The following is a 19558-nucleotide window of genomic DNA, read 5'->3' as shown; positions in this document are numbered from 1 at the left end:
AGGGGAAGGCAAAAACGGTATTTTGACATTTTTTCGTGGTCCTGTTCCTCATTCCAACAACCTCTGGAAGAGGAAATGGCAACCGGCTTAAAAAAAGACGAGAAAAAGGAACTTGAGCTCTGTGTGCACACAAAGAAAACCTTTAAATAAAGGGGGAGGGGACCTGCAGCCCATCTTTGCTTTATTATTTTGGACTCGAGATTTTTATAAGTAGGATTGGGAGAAGAAATTGCTGCCCTGTGGGAAATGGGGCTGTTTTTATGTTTTTCCCCCACTGGAACTGGGCTGAAAAATTGATCTCCCGGGAGGAGGAATTTTTGCCTGAGGGAGAGACCAGAATGGCAGAGTTCCCATTCTGGGGGTTTTGATGTGGCAGGTTCTGGGATCGGGGCTGTTCCACCCAATCCCCCACAGGAAACACGAGCAGGGGTTATTCCTGCATCCTTTCAGAGCCCGATGGTTTTCCTGGAAACTGAGACTCCATGGAAAAATCCTTTTGTTGAGATCCATCTCCACAAAAAGGCACCTGAGTTGGGGTCCTTTCTTTTCCTTGCATGTATTTATTTACAGGAAAAGTGTCCTTGTCACAGCTGGGAGCAGAACCTGGCTCATTTGATCCCGAGCAAAGACCTTGGATCAAATGGATGAAACTTGCTGGGGAATGGTGGCGTGGAAAAGCATCTTAGTGAGGTCCCCTCCTCTCAACGATCCTGGCAAGCTGGGAAAAACCAGGCAGGGAATGGCTGGAGTGAGCTGGGAGCTCTCAGGGCCCCAAGGAGACAGTGGAGAAGGCAATTCCCTGCTGTTGACTGGTTTTCCTGGGAGTATTCCCGTATTTCTGTGACTCCCAGACCTCGAGCTCCTGCTGGGCTGTCCCTTGGGCTTGTCCAAAGCACCCAGACCTGCTCTGCTTGTCCCATGCTTGTGCTCCCCCTGAGCATCTCCCACCCCCAGGCGGTCCCTTGGGAAAACCCAGCCTTGTCCAGCTCCTTCCCTGCTGGATTCAGACCTGGAGGTGATTTTTCCTTCCCACCCAGGGGACAGGACCCTGCTCTTCATCCTGCTGCCAGAGCACAGCGGGTTGAGCCAAGCTCCAGGTGCTGCTGGAGCTGCCGGTGGGAGCATCCTGCTCTTTTGCAGGAGCTCCATCCAGAGATCCTCCCCACCCCCTGCATTTCCAGGGCTTGGGAGAGGTTTGGGATGCCCCAGTTCATCCCTGGGAACGCTGGTGCTCCGAGGGCGGGCACGTGGGCAGAGCACACCTGGAGCAGGGGTGGCTGGCATGTGCCAGGGGGGATTACCCACGTTTTCCTGGAAAACCGGGGCCGGGAGGGATCCCTGGGATTATTTTAATCTGCCCTGCTCTGAGCACTCAGCAGCTTTTCTCATCCTGCTGGGAACGAGAGCCGGGGGCTGGGATGGGGTTTGGGATGGGTTTGGGATGGGTTTTAAGGTAATGACATCCCGAGGGGGTGTCCAGGATCCCGTGTGGATCCCTCGGGAAGGCGCCTGCTCCCGCCGCAGAGCCCAGCACACACCAAGGAATGCTCCCAGAAAGAGCTCCCAGCTTCCCAAGGGTGTTTTCCCTCCGAGGGGGGACAGAACCCAGTCTTTCATCTTGAGATTCCCGGAAAATCCTCCATCCCAAAATAAAACCCCTGGTGGGAAGGAGGCAGAGCAGGAGCTCGGGCTGGATCTGCGTTCCCTGCCCACAAATTGCCGGTTGCTCCTCACAAAACCCGGGCTTGAGGAAAAGCCAAATCCCGTCTGTCTCCATCAGAGGCTCCTGCCAGCCCTGGAGAACATCTGGAAACACTTTGTGTCCTCGGCCTGTCCCCAGCCCCTCTCCAAGGGGACCCTTTGGTGGCAGAGGAGTCCCAGAGCTGAGCTCTCCCCATCCTGGATGGAGCAGCTCAATCCCATGGCACCAGGAAGAGGACAAGGAGGGTCCTGTGGGGGCAAGAGAGGTTAGAGGGGGACACAGAAATCCCATTCCCAGTCCCCAGATCCTGTCCTACCATGGGAGACCAGGTCAGCCCACCACAAAAATCCAAGGGATTTGCTGGAATGTTGAAATAGAAAGGATTTGGTGATCGAGGAGCAGGGGAAGGGGAGAAGCAGCTGCAAGCTGGAACCAAACTCTTCCTCTCTCAAGTGACCAGGGAATGGACCCTAAAGCTCATCCAGTCCAGTCCCACCCCCTGCCATAAACAGGGACAGCTCCCACCATCCCAGGCTGCTCCCAGCTCCCTCCAACCCGGCCAAAATCTAATCAATCATAAAAAGAAACCCCAAAAACTCCCCTTAACAACATGGGCATCCAGCTCTGAGGAAAACTACCAGAGAGAGGGGGGATTTTCCAATTCCTGGAGCAGAAAGCGCAGCCTGGATGCTTCTTCTAGGACGGGTTTAACAAAACAGGGCTTTAGGCTCAGTTTAGCAGCTGCAGCTGCTGTGCTCTGACCACAGAAAGACCTCTGGGCCTCCTTCCTGGAGCTTGGGGAGCAGGAGAGGGAAGGCAGGGCAGTGTCCAGTTCTCTGGGAAGTTTTGGGAGCTGTTGGGTGTGTTGGATCCCGGTGAGTGCTGGAGAATTTGCCAAATAAACCTCGTTCCGCCTGCGCTGACAGTTTGTGCTGAGCTTAAGCAGGCTGGGCTCGGGGACCTGGCGATGTCCAGATGGTTTTCTTCAAAGGCTCTGGCAGTCCAAAAGGTTTTCCTTCATTCCAGGTGACGGATGGCTGGGAATTGTCCCCCTCCCTGCTCCAGGGGAGCTGGATAGGATCCGAGGGAAAGATGTTCCTGCAAATAACCCAGACCAGATTCCATCTAAATCGCTTTGGGGTCACGGCACAGCTTCTGCATCCCAAATGTTTGCTGTCCCTCCTTTCCCTTCTCCAGGATAAATCCCAGTAGGAGAAATCCACCAGGATGCAGAGCCCACGTTGCCAACAGCGTCCTTAAAGGATTAACCCTTCCTTCACCCCCCGCACCCCAAAAAACTCCCATCAGGAATGAATTTAAGCTCCCCTCCCATCCAAACCATTTTATTCTGGGATTCCACGATCTGGGATTTTGAAGGGAGGTGGAGCCTGGCCTTGCCGTGGTCCTGTCCCATCATTCCGAGGATCCCTGTGGGAAGCAGGAGGAGGAGCACCTTGTTCCCTGGGCATGATATCCCTGGCATGTTCCCCCAGGGAAGAGCAGCCCCTTCCCACGGGAGCAGCCGTGAGGGGCTGCAGGTTTTGGGGCCACTTCATGAGGAAAACCATCTGAAAAATCAGATTTTTCCCTCAAAATTCAGCTTTTGAGTTCCCACACACTCAGAACCATGGAATATTCCGAACTGGAAAGGACTCACAGGGATCATCGAGCCCAAGCCTTCAGGAATGGCCCCCACAGGGATCAAGGTTTGTTTGGCTTTGGTTTGGGGCCCTTTCCGGGACAAGGGAGGGCCCAACCCTGAAAACCCAAACAAAGCCCAAATGTTTAAGGCTCAAAGACGAAAAGAATAAATAAAGGAAACTGGAAATATAGGAAAAAAATCAAGTTTTCCTTAGCCCAGCCTTGTGCTTTGGGATCGGCCAGACAGGGAGTGTTTATTGGGATCAGATGAGGAGAGCATGGAGCCAGGGAAGCTTTGGGGACCTGGAGAAGCCAAAAGGACAGCAAAACAACCCCAAAGTGGGACTTGTGCCTCACCCAGCTCACCCTGCCTCAGTTTCCCCGGCCACAGCGTGAGGAAAGGAGCTCTTTGAGGTCCTGTCTGGGATGTTGTGGAGAGCAGAGCTCTCCTGGGAGCCATGGAATGGATATTCCAGGACTTCCCACACCTCTGGGATGTGGTGAAATCCTCGGTCTGCTGAACCCAATCCTTGGTCTGGTGAAACACGGCCTGCCCACCTCTGGGACCCCAAGCACAGGGAGAACCCTGGAACGTTGTTCTAAACTCACGGGATGGTTTGGATTGGGAAGGACCTTGGAGCTCGTCCAGTTCCACGGGCAGGGACCCCTCCGCTATCCCAGGTTTTCCCAAGCCCCATCCAACACTTTCCCCTCTCCCTCCGACCGATTTAAACCCCGCAGGATCAACAAACCCCCCCGAGTTCCTCTGTTTGCCCCCACCTGGGGATCGCTTCCTCCGGGCTGAGACTTCCAGCCAAAAAAAACCCCGGGATAAACCCAAATCCTTCCCCTCTCCGGCAGCAGGAGGGATTAGAGCTCGTTCGGTGCCGTCCTCTCTCCCGAAAATGCTCCCTGAGCACAGTCATTCCCATTACTCCCTAATTTGCTGTTAATGGACCGTTTTAATCAACTCCAAGGATTAAATGCCATTAAGGAGCCAGGGGAGCGGCCTCTTCCAGCGGCAGGGATGCAGAGCCGGGATGTTCGGGGAGGGGAGGGTTCGAGGGTGAAGGAATGGGGTGAAAGGGGACAGGGACAGGGTAAAAGCGACATTTGAGGAGCAGAGTCTGCATTTACCGAGAAAAGAGAGAAAACAGGAAATTGTTTCGCAACCTCCCGCCACCCAAAGCTTTCCCTGCTCCCCTCCGCCGCCGCGGACCCCGAGCGCTTCCCAGGAAAGGGGCGTTTCCCTGGATCCCATGGGATCGCCGTGGCATGTGGGGGTGGCAGCAGCAAACCTGGCACCCTAAAAACCACCCGGTGTGGGGAAGGGGATCCCGGCTGCTCCCCGAGACCCCACAGCGCGCACGGAGCTGCCGCGGGCTTCCCGAGCTCCAAGAGCTCCCAGCAGGGATTTTGGAGCAGGCAGAGCATCCCTGGCGTTTGGGACTCCTGATTTTTCCTGCGCCACTCGCACCTTTTAAATCCACAGCCGCTCTCCCAGCTCCTCATCCCCGGAACATCCCGTCCGACTCCAGTCCCTTTAATGGAGCAGCTCCAAACCAAAATTGCCCATTTTATTCCCAAATTATTGTAATTGTCCTTCGCGTGCCTGGAGGGGATTCAACGCAAGCCCCAGGGGAACACAAAAAACCCCACTAATCCCACGCTGCAGCCTTTTAACTGGAGTTTGGCTCCAGGGGAACTGAAATCCCCAGGTCCTTGTTTGGAAGGATTCCCGGTCTTCCCGAAGGCAGCAAAAGGGGCCAGGAAAGCGCTTCCAGCAGGCTGGAAAGCTGAGCAGGAGCGGGCGCGGCGGGGCTGCGGGAAGGTGCTGATGCCAAATGCTCCTCCCAATTCCTGACATTTAGGAGTGGTTTTAATCCCCCCTCCCAGCAAACCGCGCTTTTCCAGAGCCTCGAAAGAGCAGCTGCTTCCTTCCAGTGGGATTTATTTGTATTTGGATGAGGAATGAGGTCTTGGCACCGGGGATCTCCACCGTGAGCGGCTCCCCTCCCTCCCCTCCTCTCCCTCTGGAGCTGAGGTCAGCCAGCAGTGCCATGGAAATGAAGGACAAACTGTCCCGGCCGCTGTCAGCGAGGCTTGGCAGGAGCCAGGAATCCTCTCCGTGCTCCCGGGTTTGCTCCCAGGTTTGCTGATAGCCCAGCGGGGCTGGTTCCTGCTGGGCATTCCCGGCTGGGCATTCCCTCCTTCCCAGCCCGGGATCTGCCCCTTCCAGCTGGGGCTGATCCCGCCTGCCCCGCTCGTGTTCCCCACGGAATCCCGCAGCAGCAGCGCAGCGTGGGATCATGGAATGGTTTGGGTTGGGAGAGACCTTAAAGCTCATCCCATTCCATCCCTGCCATGGCTGCTCCAAACCCCGTCCAGCCTGGCCTTGGACACTTCCAGGCATCCAGGGATCAGCCAGAGCTCCTCTGGGAATTCTATCCCAGTGCCTCCCCACCCTCCCAGCCAGGAATTCCTTCCCAGTATCCAATATCTGGGGCTCGGAGTGGTCACTGCGACCTGCCGTGCTCATGGACATCCCAGATGAGATCAGCAGCTCCGTGTACTCCCAGATAATTAATTGGATCTTGGATGAAAACATTGGAGGGGGCTGGGAAGAGCTGGGGCATCTCGGGAGTGCTCGGAGCAGCTCGTCCATGCTGATCCATGGTAGGTTTTTTTGGTTGGTTTATTCGGTTTGTGGGGTTTCTTTTCTCTTTTTTTATTCCAAAGACCAGAATCAAATCAAACAAAAATCCCAAGGCATTATTTAAATAACGGGAGCTCGGTGCCACTGGTTTAAAGGGATTTAACTCCAACCTTAAAGCCTGGAGTGCTGCAATTTCCTGATTAGTTCTTCCACAAAAAAAAAAAAACCAAACCAAGGATAAAAAACCATCCTGGTTTTGTCCTTGCTCCCATCAGGATGAGTCGTAGGGAGAGAGAGTCTGAGGACAAGCAGAGGCTGATCCAGAGGCTTTGACCCCTTGAGGTTATGGAGTTTTCCATCCCTCTCCTGCCTCTTCCCTTCCCAGGTGTCTCCTGCTGATCCTTCCTCAGGAATATGATCCCAGCACTGGATGTATCCTGAAATCAGATCCAAAAGGTGTTAAAGGACACCCGGAAAGCTTTCTAATCAGGAATAAACAGCAGGGATTTCGTGCTCTGGCCCATCTAGAAATGATCGATGGGCTGAAAATTCCAACTCTTCCCTTAAGAAATAAGATCAGGAGAGGATTTATCCACGTGTCCGGCTCCGTGTCCGGCTCCGTGTCCTGACTTGGGCAGTGCTTGGGGGAGATTCCAGACCAAGAAATCCCTGCTCTGGTTGGAGTTAGTCCCATTCCAGGAGAATTCCCCATAACCTCAGCTTCGGGTGACGTCCAGCTCCCTGGAATGCCGTGGTTTCTGTCTTGGATTGTGTTCAAAGATAGAACTTCTTATAAAAATATGGACACAGGGAATGGCTTCCCCGTGCCAGAGGGCAGGAATGGATGGGATATTGGGAAGGAATCCATCCTTGTGAGGGTGGGCAGGCCCTGGCACAGGGTGCCCAGAGTAGCTGTGGCTGCCCCTGGATCCCTGGATCCCTGTGCCAGGGCCTGCCCACCCTCCCAGGGAACAATTCCTTCCCAATCTCCCATCCAGCCCTGCCCTCTGGCACTGGGAAGCCATTCCCTGTGTCCTGTCCCTCCATGCCTTGTCCCCAGTCCCTCTCCAGCTCTCCTGGAGCCCCTTCAGGCCCGCCAGGGGCTCTGAGCTCTCCCTGGAACCTTCCCTTCTCCAGGTGAGCACCCCCAGCTCTCTCCTGAGTCTCTGAAGTTGACTTGAATCCCACCAAGGTTTATGAAACATCCAAGCAGCATTCCCAGGGCACATTCCTGTGTCCTCTCTGTCGTTCCGTCAATCCCAGCGGAAGATTCTCCATCAGGGCTGATCCCAAGGTCCTTTCCCACCAACCTCCACCACCCCATTATTGCATTCCCTCCATTTTCCTCTTGGCCATTCCCCCCTTTCCCCCTTCCCTGGGCAATAAAGCCCTTCATCCCGAGACAGCCTCTTGGGAACATCCCATTATTCCATGATTTATATGTTGGGAAGGAACTCTTGATTCCATCCCTCCTTTTCTCTCCCTTAACAAGCTTTTAATCCACGCTGGAAGTTCAACAATCCCCGCTTGGCTCCGGAGTTTCCTTAAAAGCCTCTTGGATGGCCTTTATCCAAAAGCCCTCAGGAAAATGGAGCAACTGCTCTCCATTATCCACGAATTTGTGGACTGAGCATAAAGCCAAGGGATTTTTTTCCATGTTTATTAGAGGGGTTTTGAATTCTGCTTTTAATTGTGATTTCAATTTGATTCATACACAGCCACAATTCCTAAATGGAACTCGCAAAAGTGCTCAGGTAAACCATTTATTCCATGGAAAAATGCACATTTGGGATTCATTATGACCGGTGCCAAACTGATCATTAATGAAGCTTGAGGGTTAATTAAAACCAAGTGCAAATTTCTCAGGAAGGGCAGGAAATAGGGTGCAAAAATCCCTTTTTTTTGGTAAAAACCTCTGTTTATTCCTGCAGCTCCCAAATGGAACATCCCAATTTCCCCCTTCCCAACAATATTTCAGGATTAAGTGTAATTTTCACCTCCCTCCCCACGTGGTGTTAATGGGTTTCCAGGGAAAACTCCAATAGCAACTGGCTCCAACCAGGCAGAGTCGCCTCATTCCAGCCCCCTTCGCTTCCAACAAAAGCCATGGAATTAATAAAGCATTTGGGAATGACTCCGGACCTTCCCTCCTTCCCTGCAAGCGGAAACCAGGTTGTTGATCCCATTTTACAGCTGAGCCTTTCCGGGATGGAAAGCAGGAATATTCCTCAGGCTTCCAAGGAGCACAAGGGCGGCTCCTTTGGAAGTTCCCCATGGGAAAAACTTGGGCTGTTGTGATGCCCAGGCTTGATCTGATCCCAAATCTTCCTTATCCTATGGAAAGGGATGCACCAGGACGTTGTCCCTGCTCCTACAGGACATCTTGGATCAAAAATCCCTTTCCAACCATTCCCAGTTTTTTCCGATGCAGGGGCATTGCTCGCTGAAATTGGGATGGGGTGGAGCTGCAGAACTTTTCCATGGATTAAGGGGGAGTCCAAAGACAGGAAATGTTAGGAGGAGCCCAGATATTTTGGAAAAGCACCGTAAAACCTGGCGGGGCTCATGGCACATCCACAGGGAAAATCCCAGGAAATGGTTTTTCATGGGACACAACCCCAGCGCTCGTTTTCCTTGCATCCCGCTCCAGGGCGGGTGTGGATGTGGAACACCAGAATTCCACGATTTTGGAGCAGGATCCAGACCCACACATGGGTGTGTGGGTGTGGAGGGAGGTCACCAGAATTCCATGATTTTGGATCCAGGTCCAAACCTTCTCCTTTGTTTCCAGGTCCTGTTGCACGAGGCCAACTCTCCAGGCAGCTCTCCAGGCACTGCAGCCTTCCAGGTAAATCCGTGGGAAAGGATGTCCTGGGAAAAACCTGGGAGTGGGTGAAGGAGGAATCCCGGGGATGGGAGTTTCAGCAGCGGCTCTGTGCTGCTCGTGATTCCCAAGTGTCCCAGTGCTCGGTGGCTCCTCGGTGGCTCCCATCCCTTCAGCACATCCATGGAATATCCCCGAATCCATCGCGTCTGTTGGACAGCGTGGATTTGAGGCTGGAAGTGGAGCTGAGCCAACGCCTTCCAGTGGTGGCTTTGGAATCTTCCCAAATCCTGGGATTTACTGTCCTCCAAAGGTGATCAGAGATGGCATCGAGGGGAGGTTTAGGGTGGATTTTTGGAAAATTTTATTTATGGAAAGGGTTGTCCAGCCCTGGCACAGCATCCATGGATCTGCAGGATTCCCAAACTTCTTTAATTCAACCAAAGAGGATCATGAGGGAATGAAATATCCCATAGAATTGGAAAGAAAAACTGGGATGAAGTAGGCCTTTAGTTCCATGGATTTGACCTTAACTGTATCCCAAAATTGGCCTGGGTTTGCTCAGGTTTTGAAGGAATTCCAGTTTACACCATGGCAAAATGCCATTGGATTTTTTTATAGGATCCGTCCCTAAAAAAGGAGGTTTAATCCCTGGAAAAGTGATGCTGGCATGGATTTGGATTTCAGCATCCTCCTTTGCAGGGCAGGATGGAACTCTTTGTGTTCCAAATCCAGCCTTCCCATCCCAAAAAGTCCATACAAAAACGGGAACAGCAGCAAGTGCCCAGCTGGAATTTGAAATAAAATGGGATTCATGCCGTTTTTCCGGTGGAGCCGAGCACGGACAGCCAGCACATGGAGGGTGTTTTGTTATCCCTGGGAGGAGGGAAAACCAGGACAGCGCAGTTCCTCTGCTCCCACTTTCCTAGGGATTAACCCAAAATCCCGGAGAGACGAGAGGAGGTGCTGGAAGACAAACAAACTTCCAGAAAGCTCCGCCAAGGTGCTCAAAGCCTCGGGAAGGAACAAACCCTCCCTCGGCTGCTGGCGCTGCTCCAGGCTCTGCCTCCTCTTCCCAATCCTATTAGAATTAGAGGGATAGAGCTATAAGAGGAAAAGCCCGGCCCTAGAGCGGCGCTGACAGCTTGGCCTTTAAACCTTTAATAAGCGCCGGCTGCGGGTCAGCACGTGGAAGCAGGAATCCAGCACCCTGCAGCTCTGCTGGAATGCTTGGGAATACCTGGAGAACCCCAGCCGTTCAAATGAAACGCTGGAGTCTCAGTGTCGCTCTTATTCCATGGAAGATCTTTCCCCTTCCACTGGTGTGGCAGGAATTCCATTCCAGGCCGCTTTCCCGTGTCCTGTCTGGATGTTGTTCCACCCTCTCATCCCAAAAGGCTTTGGAATGCTCCACTGGAATGGAATTCAGCTCAGACTCCCTCCCCCAGGACTTTGGGACTTAACTGGGTGCAAAACCAGCCGCTCTGGGATATTGATTGGAATTAGGACTGGAACGTTTCCAGCTGCACTGGCGGTGACCACAGAGCCTCTGGATGGAGATGGTGGTCCTGGGAATCAGGAGGCCCTGGTTAGAGCCTGGGAAGAGGCAGGAATTGTCTCAGGAGCCACAGTTAATGAGGGAGGCCATTGGCATGGGCTGTGCTGGGATCCTGCTGCCATCTCCTGGAGAGAGCATCTTCTTCTGGATCGTGGTGGATCATGGAGATCCAGCCTGGCCAGGCTGCCCTGGGCAAATCCCTGATATCCTGGTTTCCAGCAACCACCAACCACAGAATCCTGCTGAGCTGTGGGGTTTTGGGAGCTGGAGCACCCCGTTCCATCCCCTGCTTCCCATGGTTGGGTGGAGCAGGATTGGTTGTGTCCCAAATCAGGGTGGCCTTGGCCAGAGTCCACCTCTGGAAGAGCAGGGTTAGATGGGATACTGGCAGGGAATTCCTGGCTGGGAGGGTGGAGAGGTGCTGGGATAGAATTCCCAGAGAAGCTGTGGCTGCCCCTGGATGCCTGGAAGTGTCCAAGGCCAGGCTGGACGGGGCTTGGAGCACCCTGGGACAGTGGAAGTGTCCTGGGTGACCTTTCTGGGTGACAGTTCCGTGATTCCCTCTCTGCCTGCTGGGAAGAGCTGTGGAACTGGAACAATCATGGGATTTACCGTGCTCTGTGCCAACGGGATGATCCCGCTCTGATGCTCAGTCATGGAGAGGCAAATCCCTTGGATGGGGCAGGAACCACAGCTGGATCCAAAGCCTTATCCGGGCCACATGGCACACGGAAGAGTCTGAGTGGAAATGTCGGGAAAGAAAACAACGGGAAGCTGAGGCACTAATCCCAGTTTAGGATCAACACTTTGTATTCCTCCCTGTTTGGAAATCCATGTAAATGAGGCACTCTCTGGAAAGCCAGGGAGAGAAAGGCTTAGGAAAAAGGCAGGAGAGCAGGAACAAAGCAGGAGGAGCAGCAACGCCTGGTGGGAAATGTGGGATGTGGTTACAGGCACTGCCCAAAGCTGAAGGATCACCCCAAGAAGGGTTTGGGAAGCACTGGGAATTTTCCTGATCATTCCTGGGAACCCAGCGTGGTGCTCCGTGAGGTGCTTTGGTTCTATTCCCATCTATTCTCTTCCCACATTCCCTCTGCACCATTTCCCTTCTAAGATTTTCTCCTTTGGGTGTTGATTTTTAGGAAGCTCCTGGCTCAGCCTGCCTGTTCCTGAGCCTTTGGAACCGGAGCAGAGCCCCAAAAAACCCATGTCCTCTTCCGAGCCCATCCTGGACCTCAAGGGAGACACGGCAGAAGCACTTCCAGGTGGGAACCAGCACTTCCAGGTGGGAACCAGCACTTCCAGGTGGGATGCAGCTCAGGCTCACCAGGAGCTGCTCCTCTTGGAAGAATTCTTGGCAAAGCTTTGCCATCCACGCTGTTGATCACTAATCCCAACAAATAGGCAGGTCTTAGAATCATGGAACTATTTAGGTGGGAAAAGACCCCCAAGAGCATCGCCCAACCATTCCCAAGTGTGGCACTAACCCACGTCCCCAAATGCCACATCCCCATGGATTTTAAATCCCTCCAGGAATGGGGACTCCCCCCCTGCCCTGGGCAGCTGTGCCAGGCCTGGATAAACTTTTTTGGGGAATAAAGGGTTATCCAAAGGGATCGGCTTGGCAAAGAAGGGAAAGCTGCTTTTGCTCCACGTGATCCCAAGCCCTCCACCCCAGGCAGATGTTTTGCTGCTGTAAAGCAGGATGGCTCCGTTGGCTGCACTTCCAGTGGCTCCCATCATCCCAGGGCTCTGCTCCGTCACCGGAATTTGACCTCTGGTGTCTGAATCCATCATAATTCCTGTCCCAACCATAAAGCTGGAGTGGCTGCTCTGGAAAAGAGTGAGGCAATCGAGTGGTCACGCAAAGTCTTGGTGTGGGACAGCTGTCGTCCATCACCCCCCTCAGCTGGCTGCGCTTCCAGAGGCATCCCACAGCTCCTCCCGCTGATTCCATCCCTGTTATCCTGAAGGACTTGGCAAGGAGCTGCAGCATCCCAGCTCCAGGAAGAGCAAAACTCCTTGAACACGGAGAGAAGGCAGCGAGAGCTGGGAGACCTCTGGAGGAGGGATTTGGGAGGCCTTTGGAGATGGGATTTGGGAGGCCTTTGGAGATGGGATTTGTTGCTCTTTTCCCTGTTCTCCTGGGAATGCCAGACCTAAGTTAGAGCAGATGTTAAATTAACCAGTGAGAGGGAATATCCACTGCTAAATGTGTATTTTACATACATGGATAAAAATAAGGGGGAAAAACACTTGGACTGCACAGATCCACAGGAAACAGCCTAAAACTGACAGCAGAGCTCCCGAAAAACCAAAAAGGGGATGTTTGGGAAACAAGAACAGCTGCACGGGGGATGGATTGAATTGCAGGAATCAACTGTGATGAAGCCAAAATTCCAGCCCCGAACACCGCTCCCCTCCCTCAGCCCAGGGAGGGCAGGAAACCAGGAAAACCAGGCGGAATTGGAGATGAAAGGCGCCGCGGGATGAACCGGGAGCAGTAATTAGGTGCTGATGGATATCGGCCCCCTCAGGGGGCGGAGTGGCGAGGGCTGGTTTAGATCCCGGCGGGAGCTGGCCGCGAATTAAAGGCACAAAAACCTCGGGCGGGTTTGTTCCAGCTCCAAGGGATTGAAGTCCTGGATAACAAAAGGTGGCTGGAGCTGGATCTCCATCTGTCAGTCCTGACAGACACGCGGATTTAAGGGCTAAAAATGTTGGAATTACGCAGCATCCCATGCCCGATCCCGCCGAGCTGCGGCTCTCCCATGCTCGGGAGTCATGGAATAGAATCCCAGGCTGGTTCGGGTTGGAAGGGACTTTAAAGGTCACCTAATCCCCCGTGCCATGGGCAGGGACACCTTCCACTGTCCCAGGCTGCTCCAAGCCCCGTCCAAGCTGGTCTTGGACACTGCCAGGGATGAGGCAATGCAGCCACGGATTCCAGGCTGGAGGCTTTCCCACATTCCAGCCATTCCTGCAGCGTGTGGATATCCACAAGCACTCAGCAAACACTGATTTAATTTAGATGAGGGATCTCCGGGGCATTTCCTGCGATCACATTATCCCTGCATGGACCTCGATCCTGGCACACATTCCCAGAGCAGCTGTGGCTGCCCCTGGCAGTGTCCCAGGCCAGGTTGGACATTGGGGCTTGGAGCAGCCTGGGATAGTGGGAGGTGTCCCTGCTATGGCAGGGGGTGGGATGGGATGAGTTTTAAGGTCTCCCCCAACCCAAGCCATTCCAGGATTCCATGATTCCTATAAAAGATGGAGCTGTGAGCTCCACACCCACCGGGTGAGGTTTGTGAGGACATCGCCAGCATTTACGCATTTCCCGATCTCTTCCTCACAGAGAACCCGGCAGGAGCAGGGGAACAGAGCCCCTGCCCACCTAGGGACCCTCCAGGGCATGGACAATCCATGGAACACCCGGAACCAACGCCAGCAGGTACCAGCGTCCAGCTTTCCTCCACTTTGGGGAGCTGCACCTTCACTCCAAGGAACCTCAGCCCTCGGAAGAATCCCTGAAATCCCTGAAATCCCTGAAATCCCTGCTCCCACCTTGCCTCCTCCTGGCAGCACCCATATGACAGGGGAAAAGCTGGATTTCTTTCCCAAGGTCTTTCAAGAGGTGCCTTTTGCTGTTTGGTTCCCCCCCCCCCCCCCCCCAGCTCCTTGCTGAGCTTTTCCAACAGCAGGAAAAAAGGGGAATCCAGGGAGAGTCGAGCCGGGTTTTCTGGCATTTATGTCACGAGCTTGGGGCTCCAACCCCTCTGTGCACCTGAGCTTGGTGCCTCCTGCCAAGGGACTGGCATTCCCTGGGATCCAGCAGGGATCACTGGCACTGCCAGGGCTCCGGGGCAGGGCCTGGGTACCCGAGCAGATGGACCCAGCTGCACAGGAAGCTCCCAGTGCTGTTGTTCCTGGCTGGATTAATCCCATAAAACAGATCAACCCAGGCAGAGTCAGGTCCTGAGACTGACGGGATGCAGCTGGTTTGGATTGGGCACTGGGATGTTGTGGATACACCCTGGATACCCCCTCCCCACGCTTCCCAAACCCAACGTGCTCTTCCAGCTCGTTTGGAAAATTGTATCCATCACTTTTTGGCCCACACCACCCAAGTTTAAGAGGCTGGAAGGAATTTTAAGAAGCTTGTAAAGGAACTGAGGCGTTCCTGGTGCACCCCAAGCCACGCGCTGCTCCTGCTTTTCCCATTCAAACACTGGAGGGAAGAGAGCTGCTGAAATAAAGCCATGGAAGAGAAACACGGAATGGTTTGGGACGGAAGGACCTTGAAGCCCATCCAGTTCCATCCCTGCTGCGGGCAGGGACACCTTCTGTGTCCTGTGACCAGCCCCCTTTAGGCTCTGAGGTGTCCCTGTGTCCTTCCCTTCTCCAGCTGGGCACCCCCAGCTCTCCCAGCCTGGCTCCAGAGGGGCTCCAGCCCTGCAGCAGCTCCGGGGCCTCCTCTTTCCTGTAGCTTTGGACAAACATCCCAGTTTTTCCCCAGGTTTATCCTTCCTCACATTTCGAGCTCTGTGGGACCAGCCCCTGACTGGCATTAAGGGGGTGCCACCCCTCAGACGATCCAAGGACACTCCACAGTCCCGAGTGTCCCTCCCAGCTGCCGGACTGGGAACAGGGATCAGCCTGGCTGATTTTTCTGATCCTTGCTCCCCCAGAGTTCCCTTCCCTGGTGCCACTTTTGCTTTAGAGCTCCAATTAAATTCAGCAGCGACACTTCCGAGCAGCCCCGTGGAGCCGCTGGAGTCCTGCTGGGGGCAATTATCGGCTCCTGCCGCTGGTTTTGCGGGAAGCACACGCTGTCCCCACCCCTGCGGCTCTGGGACAGCGCTTTGTTATTCCAGAGGCTGTGACAGGGACAGGAGCTCGGGCCCAGGCTCACAGCACGGGATTTGCTGCTCTCCGACGCTGCTTCCATCCCCAGGGATGTCGCAAGGTCCCAAGGGCAGGGGGAATAGGTCATTCCTGGGTGATCCCGAATGAGGGATCTGCAGCTCACACTCCGTCGGGCTCCGGGATTTCCTTCCTTTCCTTTCTTTTCCTTTCCCACCATTTGCTGCAGAGACCCAACCTCTCCCAAAATAGCCAGGCAGGGATTTTTTTATGAGATCCTGGAAGGAATGGCTTCCCAGTGCCAGAGGGCAGGGCTGGATGGGAGATTGGGAAGGAATTGTTCCCTGGGAGGGTGGGCAGGCCCTGGCACAGGGTGCCCAGAGCAGCTGGGGGCTGCCCCTGGATCCCTGGCAGTGCCCAAGGCCAGGCTGGACACTGGGGCTTGGAGCAGCCTGGGACAGTGGGAGGTGTCCCTGCCCATGGCAGGGGTGGCACTGGATGGGCTTTGAGGTCCCTCCTAACCCAAACCATTCCCTGATTCCATGATTCAGTTCCATGATTCCATTACTCTGTTATTCTCTCCTTTTATTTTGTTTCCTGAAGGATTCTCCAAGTCCAGCCCAAACAAAGAGTTGGGCTTTGGAGGAAAAGCCCATCCATGGGCAGAGGCAGAGCTGGGTTCCTCTCAGGCTGTTCCTCTTCCATGGCTTTATTCCAGAGGCTCTTTTCCTTCCAGTTTTGAAATAAATGGGATGAGTTTTAGGTCCCTCCCAACCCAAACCATTCCAGGATTCTGGGATTAAGAGCAAGGAGATTTCAGGAGTGTGGAGGTTGTGGGTTTGTAACCTTGCCAGACCCCCCAAAGGACACCAGGATGGTGGGATAGGAGGAATATTCAGGAGCCGTCCCCAGGAAACCTGGCTTTGCTTTCAGCCTGGTGACCTGAACAGTTCTCTGTGCCTCAGACAGGAATAATGGGATGTAAAATTGAAAACTTTGGAGAATAAATGTTATCCTTAACCTGCCACAGTCGCGGGATCCTCCGGGAGCTGAGATGCTGGAGAGGAACTGAAGGATTTGAATTCATTCTCCAGCTCAGCAGGAGGCTCCTTCTGGGAATTTGGGTGCTTAAATTCCCCAGCCTCAGCTCCACGTTTCCCAAAAGCAGCTCCCAGGTTCACAGATAAGATGATTAAAACAACTTCAAGGCTTCATCCCATCACTCAAAGAATCTGGGGCAAAGATCCATCCCTGTAACTTCCCGGAGAGATTTGCCAAAGCAAATTCAGCCTTCAAGGGTTCTGCTCGCTGATGGGTGACATTCCTGCTTCCCACCTCCAGCGACGGCAGAGCTGGAGCTGCTCAGCAAATGTCAAAATGGAAAAAAAAAAGAAGAACGAAAAGGGGGAAAAAAAATCCAACTCTGTCCTTACAAAGTTTTCAAGGAAAAAGAAAAATCCCCCCTGACATTTTCTGCTCCAGTGCAGGGGGTGAAGTGTAGGGTGGGGAATTCAAAATGGGAATAGTTTATTCCTTGTTTTGTACCTCTGCCACCGGATGTAGTTTTAAAAGGATTCCCAGCAGGTCTCTTATCTCCCTCTCCCTTATCTCCCTCATCTCCTTCATCTTCCTCCTCTCCCTCTTCTCCCCCATCTCCCTCCTCTCCCTCCTCTCCCTCATCTCTCTCATCTCCTTCATCTTCCTCCTCTCCCTCCTCTCTTTCATCTCCTTCATCTTCCTCCTCTCCCTTTTCTCCCTCATCTTCCCCATCTCCCCCGTCTTCCTCCTCTCCCTCCTCTCCCCCATCTCCCTGATCTCCCTCCTCTCACACATCTCCCACTCCTCACTCTCGTCTCTGCTCTCCTTCCCCAGCCCCCGAGGACGCCGCGGAGCCGAAGGAAAGCCCCGGGACGAGGCAGGACCCGGCGGACTCCGGCGGTTGGGAACGCTGCAGGAACCCCCGGCCCTGCCGAGCCCTTCCCGGCTCCACCCATGGACGAGCCCGTCCCGGGCAGAGACGTTCAGTCAGAGGCGAAGGATCCCAGCCCCGCCAACTCCCTGCCGTGGCCAGAAGCTCCCGAGGAATTCCCAGCCCGCCCCAACACCCTGGACTTCTCCAAATCCCTGAAAAAGATGGAGGAGGTGAAGCAGGAGGGGCAGCGGCGGGGGCAGTGACCACACAGCGGTCAAGGGAGAACGGCGTGGAGGTCACTCCGGCCACCACCACGGCCACCAGCGAGGAGCGCCGGGCGCTGCAGTCCGAGCTGGGCAAGTGCATCGAGGAATTCCGCAGGATCAAGATCCCGGTCGCCTTTCCCAACAAAAAACGGCAGTGGCAGAGCGAGCTGCTGAAGAAGTACCAGCTGTGAGAGGAGATCCCGTTCCCATCCCAGGGAATGGCGCTCTCCAGGCTGTTGGGTGTCTCCAGCGCTGTTCCAGTGGCAGCACAGGTTGTCCATGCTCCCAAAGTGAGGAGCGGAGGTGGCTCATGAAGCCCATCCAGGTGTTGGAAGTGTCACAAGCCTGTTCCCACCACGGTCATCGAGGGGATGCCCCATGTCCTCAGTGGCACAGGCACAGCTGGAGGGGGTAGGACAAGGAATGACATCCAGGGGGATGTTCAGGGCCCGCAGAAATTCCCACATTTCTGAGACCGAACTTTCCTGGCGCTTCAAACAATAAAATCGAGTCGGTGTCCGAAATGAGCTCCAGTCTCCTCGTGGCTTGGGGGCAGGTGCGGGAATTTGGCTCTTCACAACTCCACAAGGGGCTTGGAGATGGAGTTTCCTGAATTGTTTGGCCCTTGGGGCTGTGGAGGGGGACACCGGAGCCACATTTTTATTCCTTTTATATGGAACCGGGCTGGGAAAGTGTTTGGGGAGTGTTTGGGGAGTGTCTGGGGAGGTGTTCACAGGGACACGCAGAGCCAGAGCACTGAGATGACCCTGGGCAGAGCTGGGAGGCAGCAGAAGGCTCCAGCCCCACATCATTCCCCACGCAGGATCCCCATTTCCCGGGAGACAGGAGCCTTGGAGCTCAGCAGAGCACGGCAGGGGCTGAGCTGTTGGATCTGGAATGTGCCCACGGCTCCTCGGCAGAACAAGCTGCAGAGACCCCGCCGGTGCCAAGACGAGCTGGCAAACATTCCCAGAGCGGATCTGGCACCTGCAGGCAGCCCTGCTCTCCTCGGGATTTTGGGAATCACAGCTTCTCCCACCCAAGGACGCGCTCCAGGCTCTCCCTGCCCGGATCAGCCTCCAGCTGCAAGAAGGGGCCTTTCTGCAGGGGCAGGCTGGATTTTGGGATGGAGGAGGAGGATGTTCCTGGCAGAAGGCCTTGGAATTCCTTCCGATTCCTTCCTGGGTGGTGCCTGAGGGTGAAGAGCGCTGGACTCAAAAGCATTTTCCCGTCTGAGAGCTGCACACACTCAGAAATTCAATGGAAATTAAAATTAAATGAACAACTCCTTCACTGGGTGCCAGCCAACACAGCCGGCACTTGGAGAGGAGCTGTGGAATAGTTTAGAATCTTTCTTGGATGATCCTCCCCTCTCCAGGAGCAGCAGGATCCCCTCAGGCTGCCCCTCCTCGCGGTCCTGGGCCCGTTCAACCCCTCCAGGTGCCGCCAGAGGTGCCTGGAATATTCACACTCCTCAGGGCTCCCTCCACAGGCAGGAGCAGCTGGGAGTGACTCATTCCTGTTTGTCCTTCAATATTTGTCCTGCTGCGCTCAAAACAGGGCTCGGCTCCCTTTGATTCGGGGAATTTGTTATCGTTCCTCTTCATCTCCCAGGAAATTCCTCCTTTTCCAGCGCTCTCCTCCAAAGCCAAGAGGACACTGAGGTCCATTTGATCCCAGACTTAGATCCTGGACGTCAGGGAGAGGAATTCTGAGTTTAGACAGAGCCTGACTCCCCCTGAGCACAGGACTGGGAATCGGGAATTCCTGCTGTTGGTCCTCTGTGTGATGCTGGAGACATCAGGTGCTCTCTGTGCACTTTTCCCTCTTCCCAGAGTTTTCCCATCATGTTTTCCACCTGCTGAAGGTGTGGCAACAGCTCCTGACAGGTCCATGCAGAGCTTCCTTCCATGAATGTGGTCCTGGGAAGGGGCAGGAGTTGGAGATCACCGGCACACAGCTCCTTACCGAGGGAATAAATCCCTCAGCTTCCCCCCCCCGGACTGATTTCCCACAAATACCTCGGCTTTCCTGGAGCAGCAGGAAGCCATTGATTACCCAGCGTACTGAATGTCATTATCCCTTAATTAATTAAGCACCAATTAATTACCTGGAACATTGCATGACACGAAG

At 54.4% G+C, this 19558-nt stretch overlaps 1 protein-coding gene across 1 annotated transcript; it reads left to right on the top strand.

Annotated features, from left to right (window-relative positions):
• Positions 1 to 2905: 2905 nt before the first annotated feature.
• On the top strand, positions 2906 to 17952 carry LOC104691598 (basic salivary proline-rich protein 1-like). The gene is made up of 5 exons (XM_019288184.3): positions 2906 to 3408; positions 8791 to 8847; positions 11524 to 11646; positions 13740 to 13835; positions 17120 to 17952. Exons 1-5 carry the CDS (start codon positions 3330 to 3332, stop codon positions 17614 to 17616), a joined length of 852 nt encoding a protein of 283 aa, XP_019143729.2. The 5' UTR covers positions 2906 to 3329; the 3' UTR covers positions 17617 to 17952.
• The last annotated feature ends 1606 nt before the right edge of the window (positions 17953 to 19558 follow it).

The sequence above is a fragment of the Corvus cornix genome, chromosome 4A (genome assembly GCF_000738735.6).
Source record: "Corvus cornix cornix isolate S_Up_H32 chromosome 4A, ASM73873v5, whole genome shotgun sequence".
Classification (NCBI taxonomy): domain Eukaryota; kingdom Metazoa; phylum Chordata; class Aves; order Passeriformes; family Corvidae; genus Corvus; species Corvus cornix.
The sequence above is the reverse complement of the archived record's forward strand: the minus strand, read 5'-3'. Positions and strand labels throughout refer to the sequence as shown.

What these genes read in the sequence shown, in the direction of transcription:
- LOC104691598 (XM_019288184.3), top strand. Translation starts at nt 3,330, where the DNA reads ATGGAATATTCCGAACTGGAAAGGACTCACAGGGATCATCGAGCCCAA. An exon ending in TGGCCCCCACAGGGATCAAG is followed by an intron (nt 3,409 to 8,790) that starts GTTTGTTTGGCT and finishes CTTTGTTTCCAG; the next exon opens with GTCCTGTTGCACGAGGCCAA. An exon ending in CACGGCAGAAGCACTTCCAG is followed by an intron (nt 11,647 to 13,739) that starts GTGGGAACCAGC and finishes TCTTCCTCACAG; the next exon opens with AGAACCCGGCAGGAGCAGGG.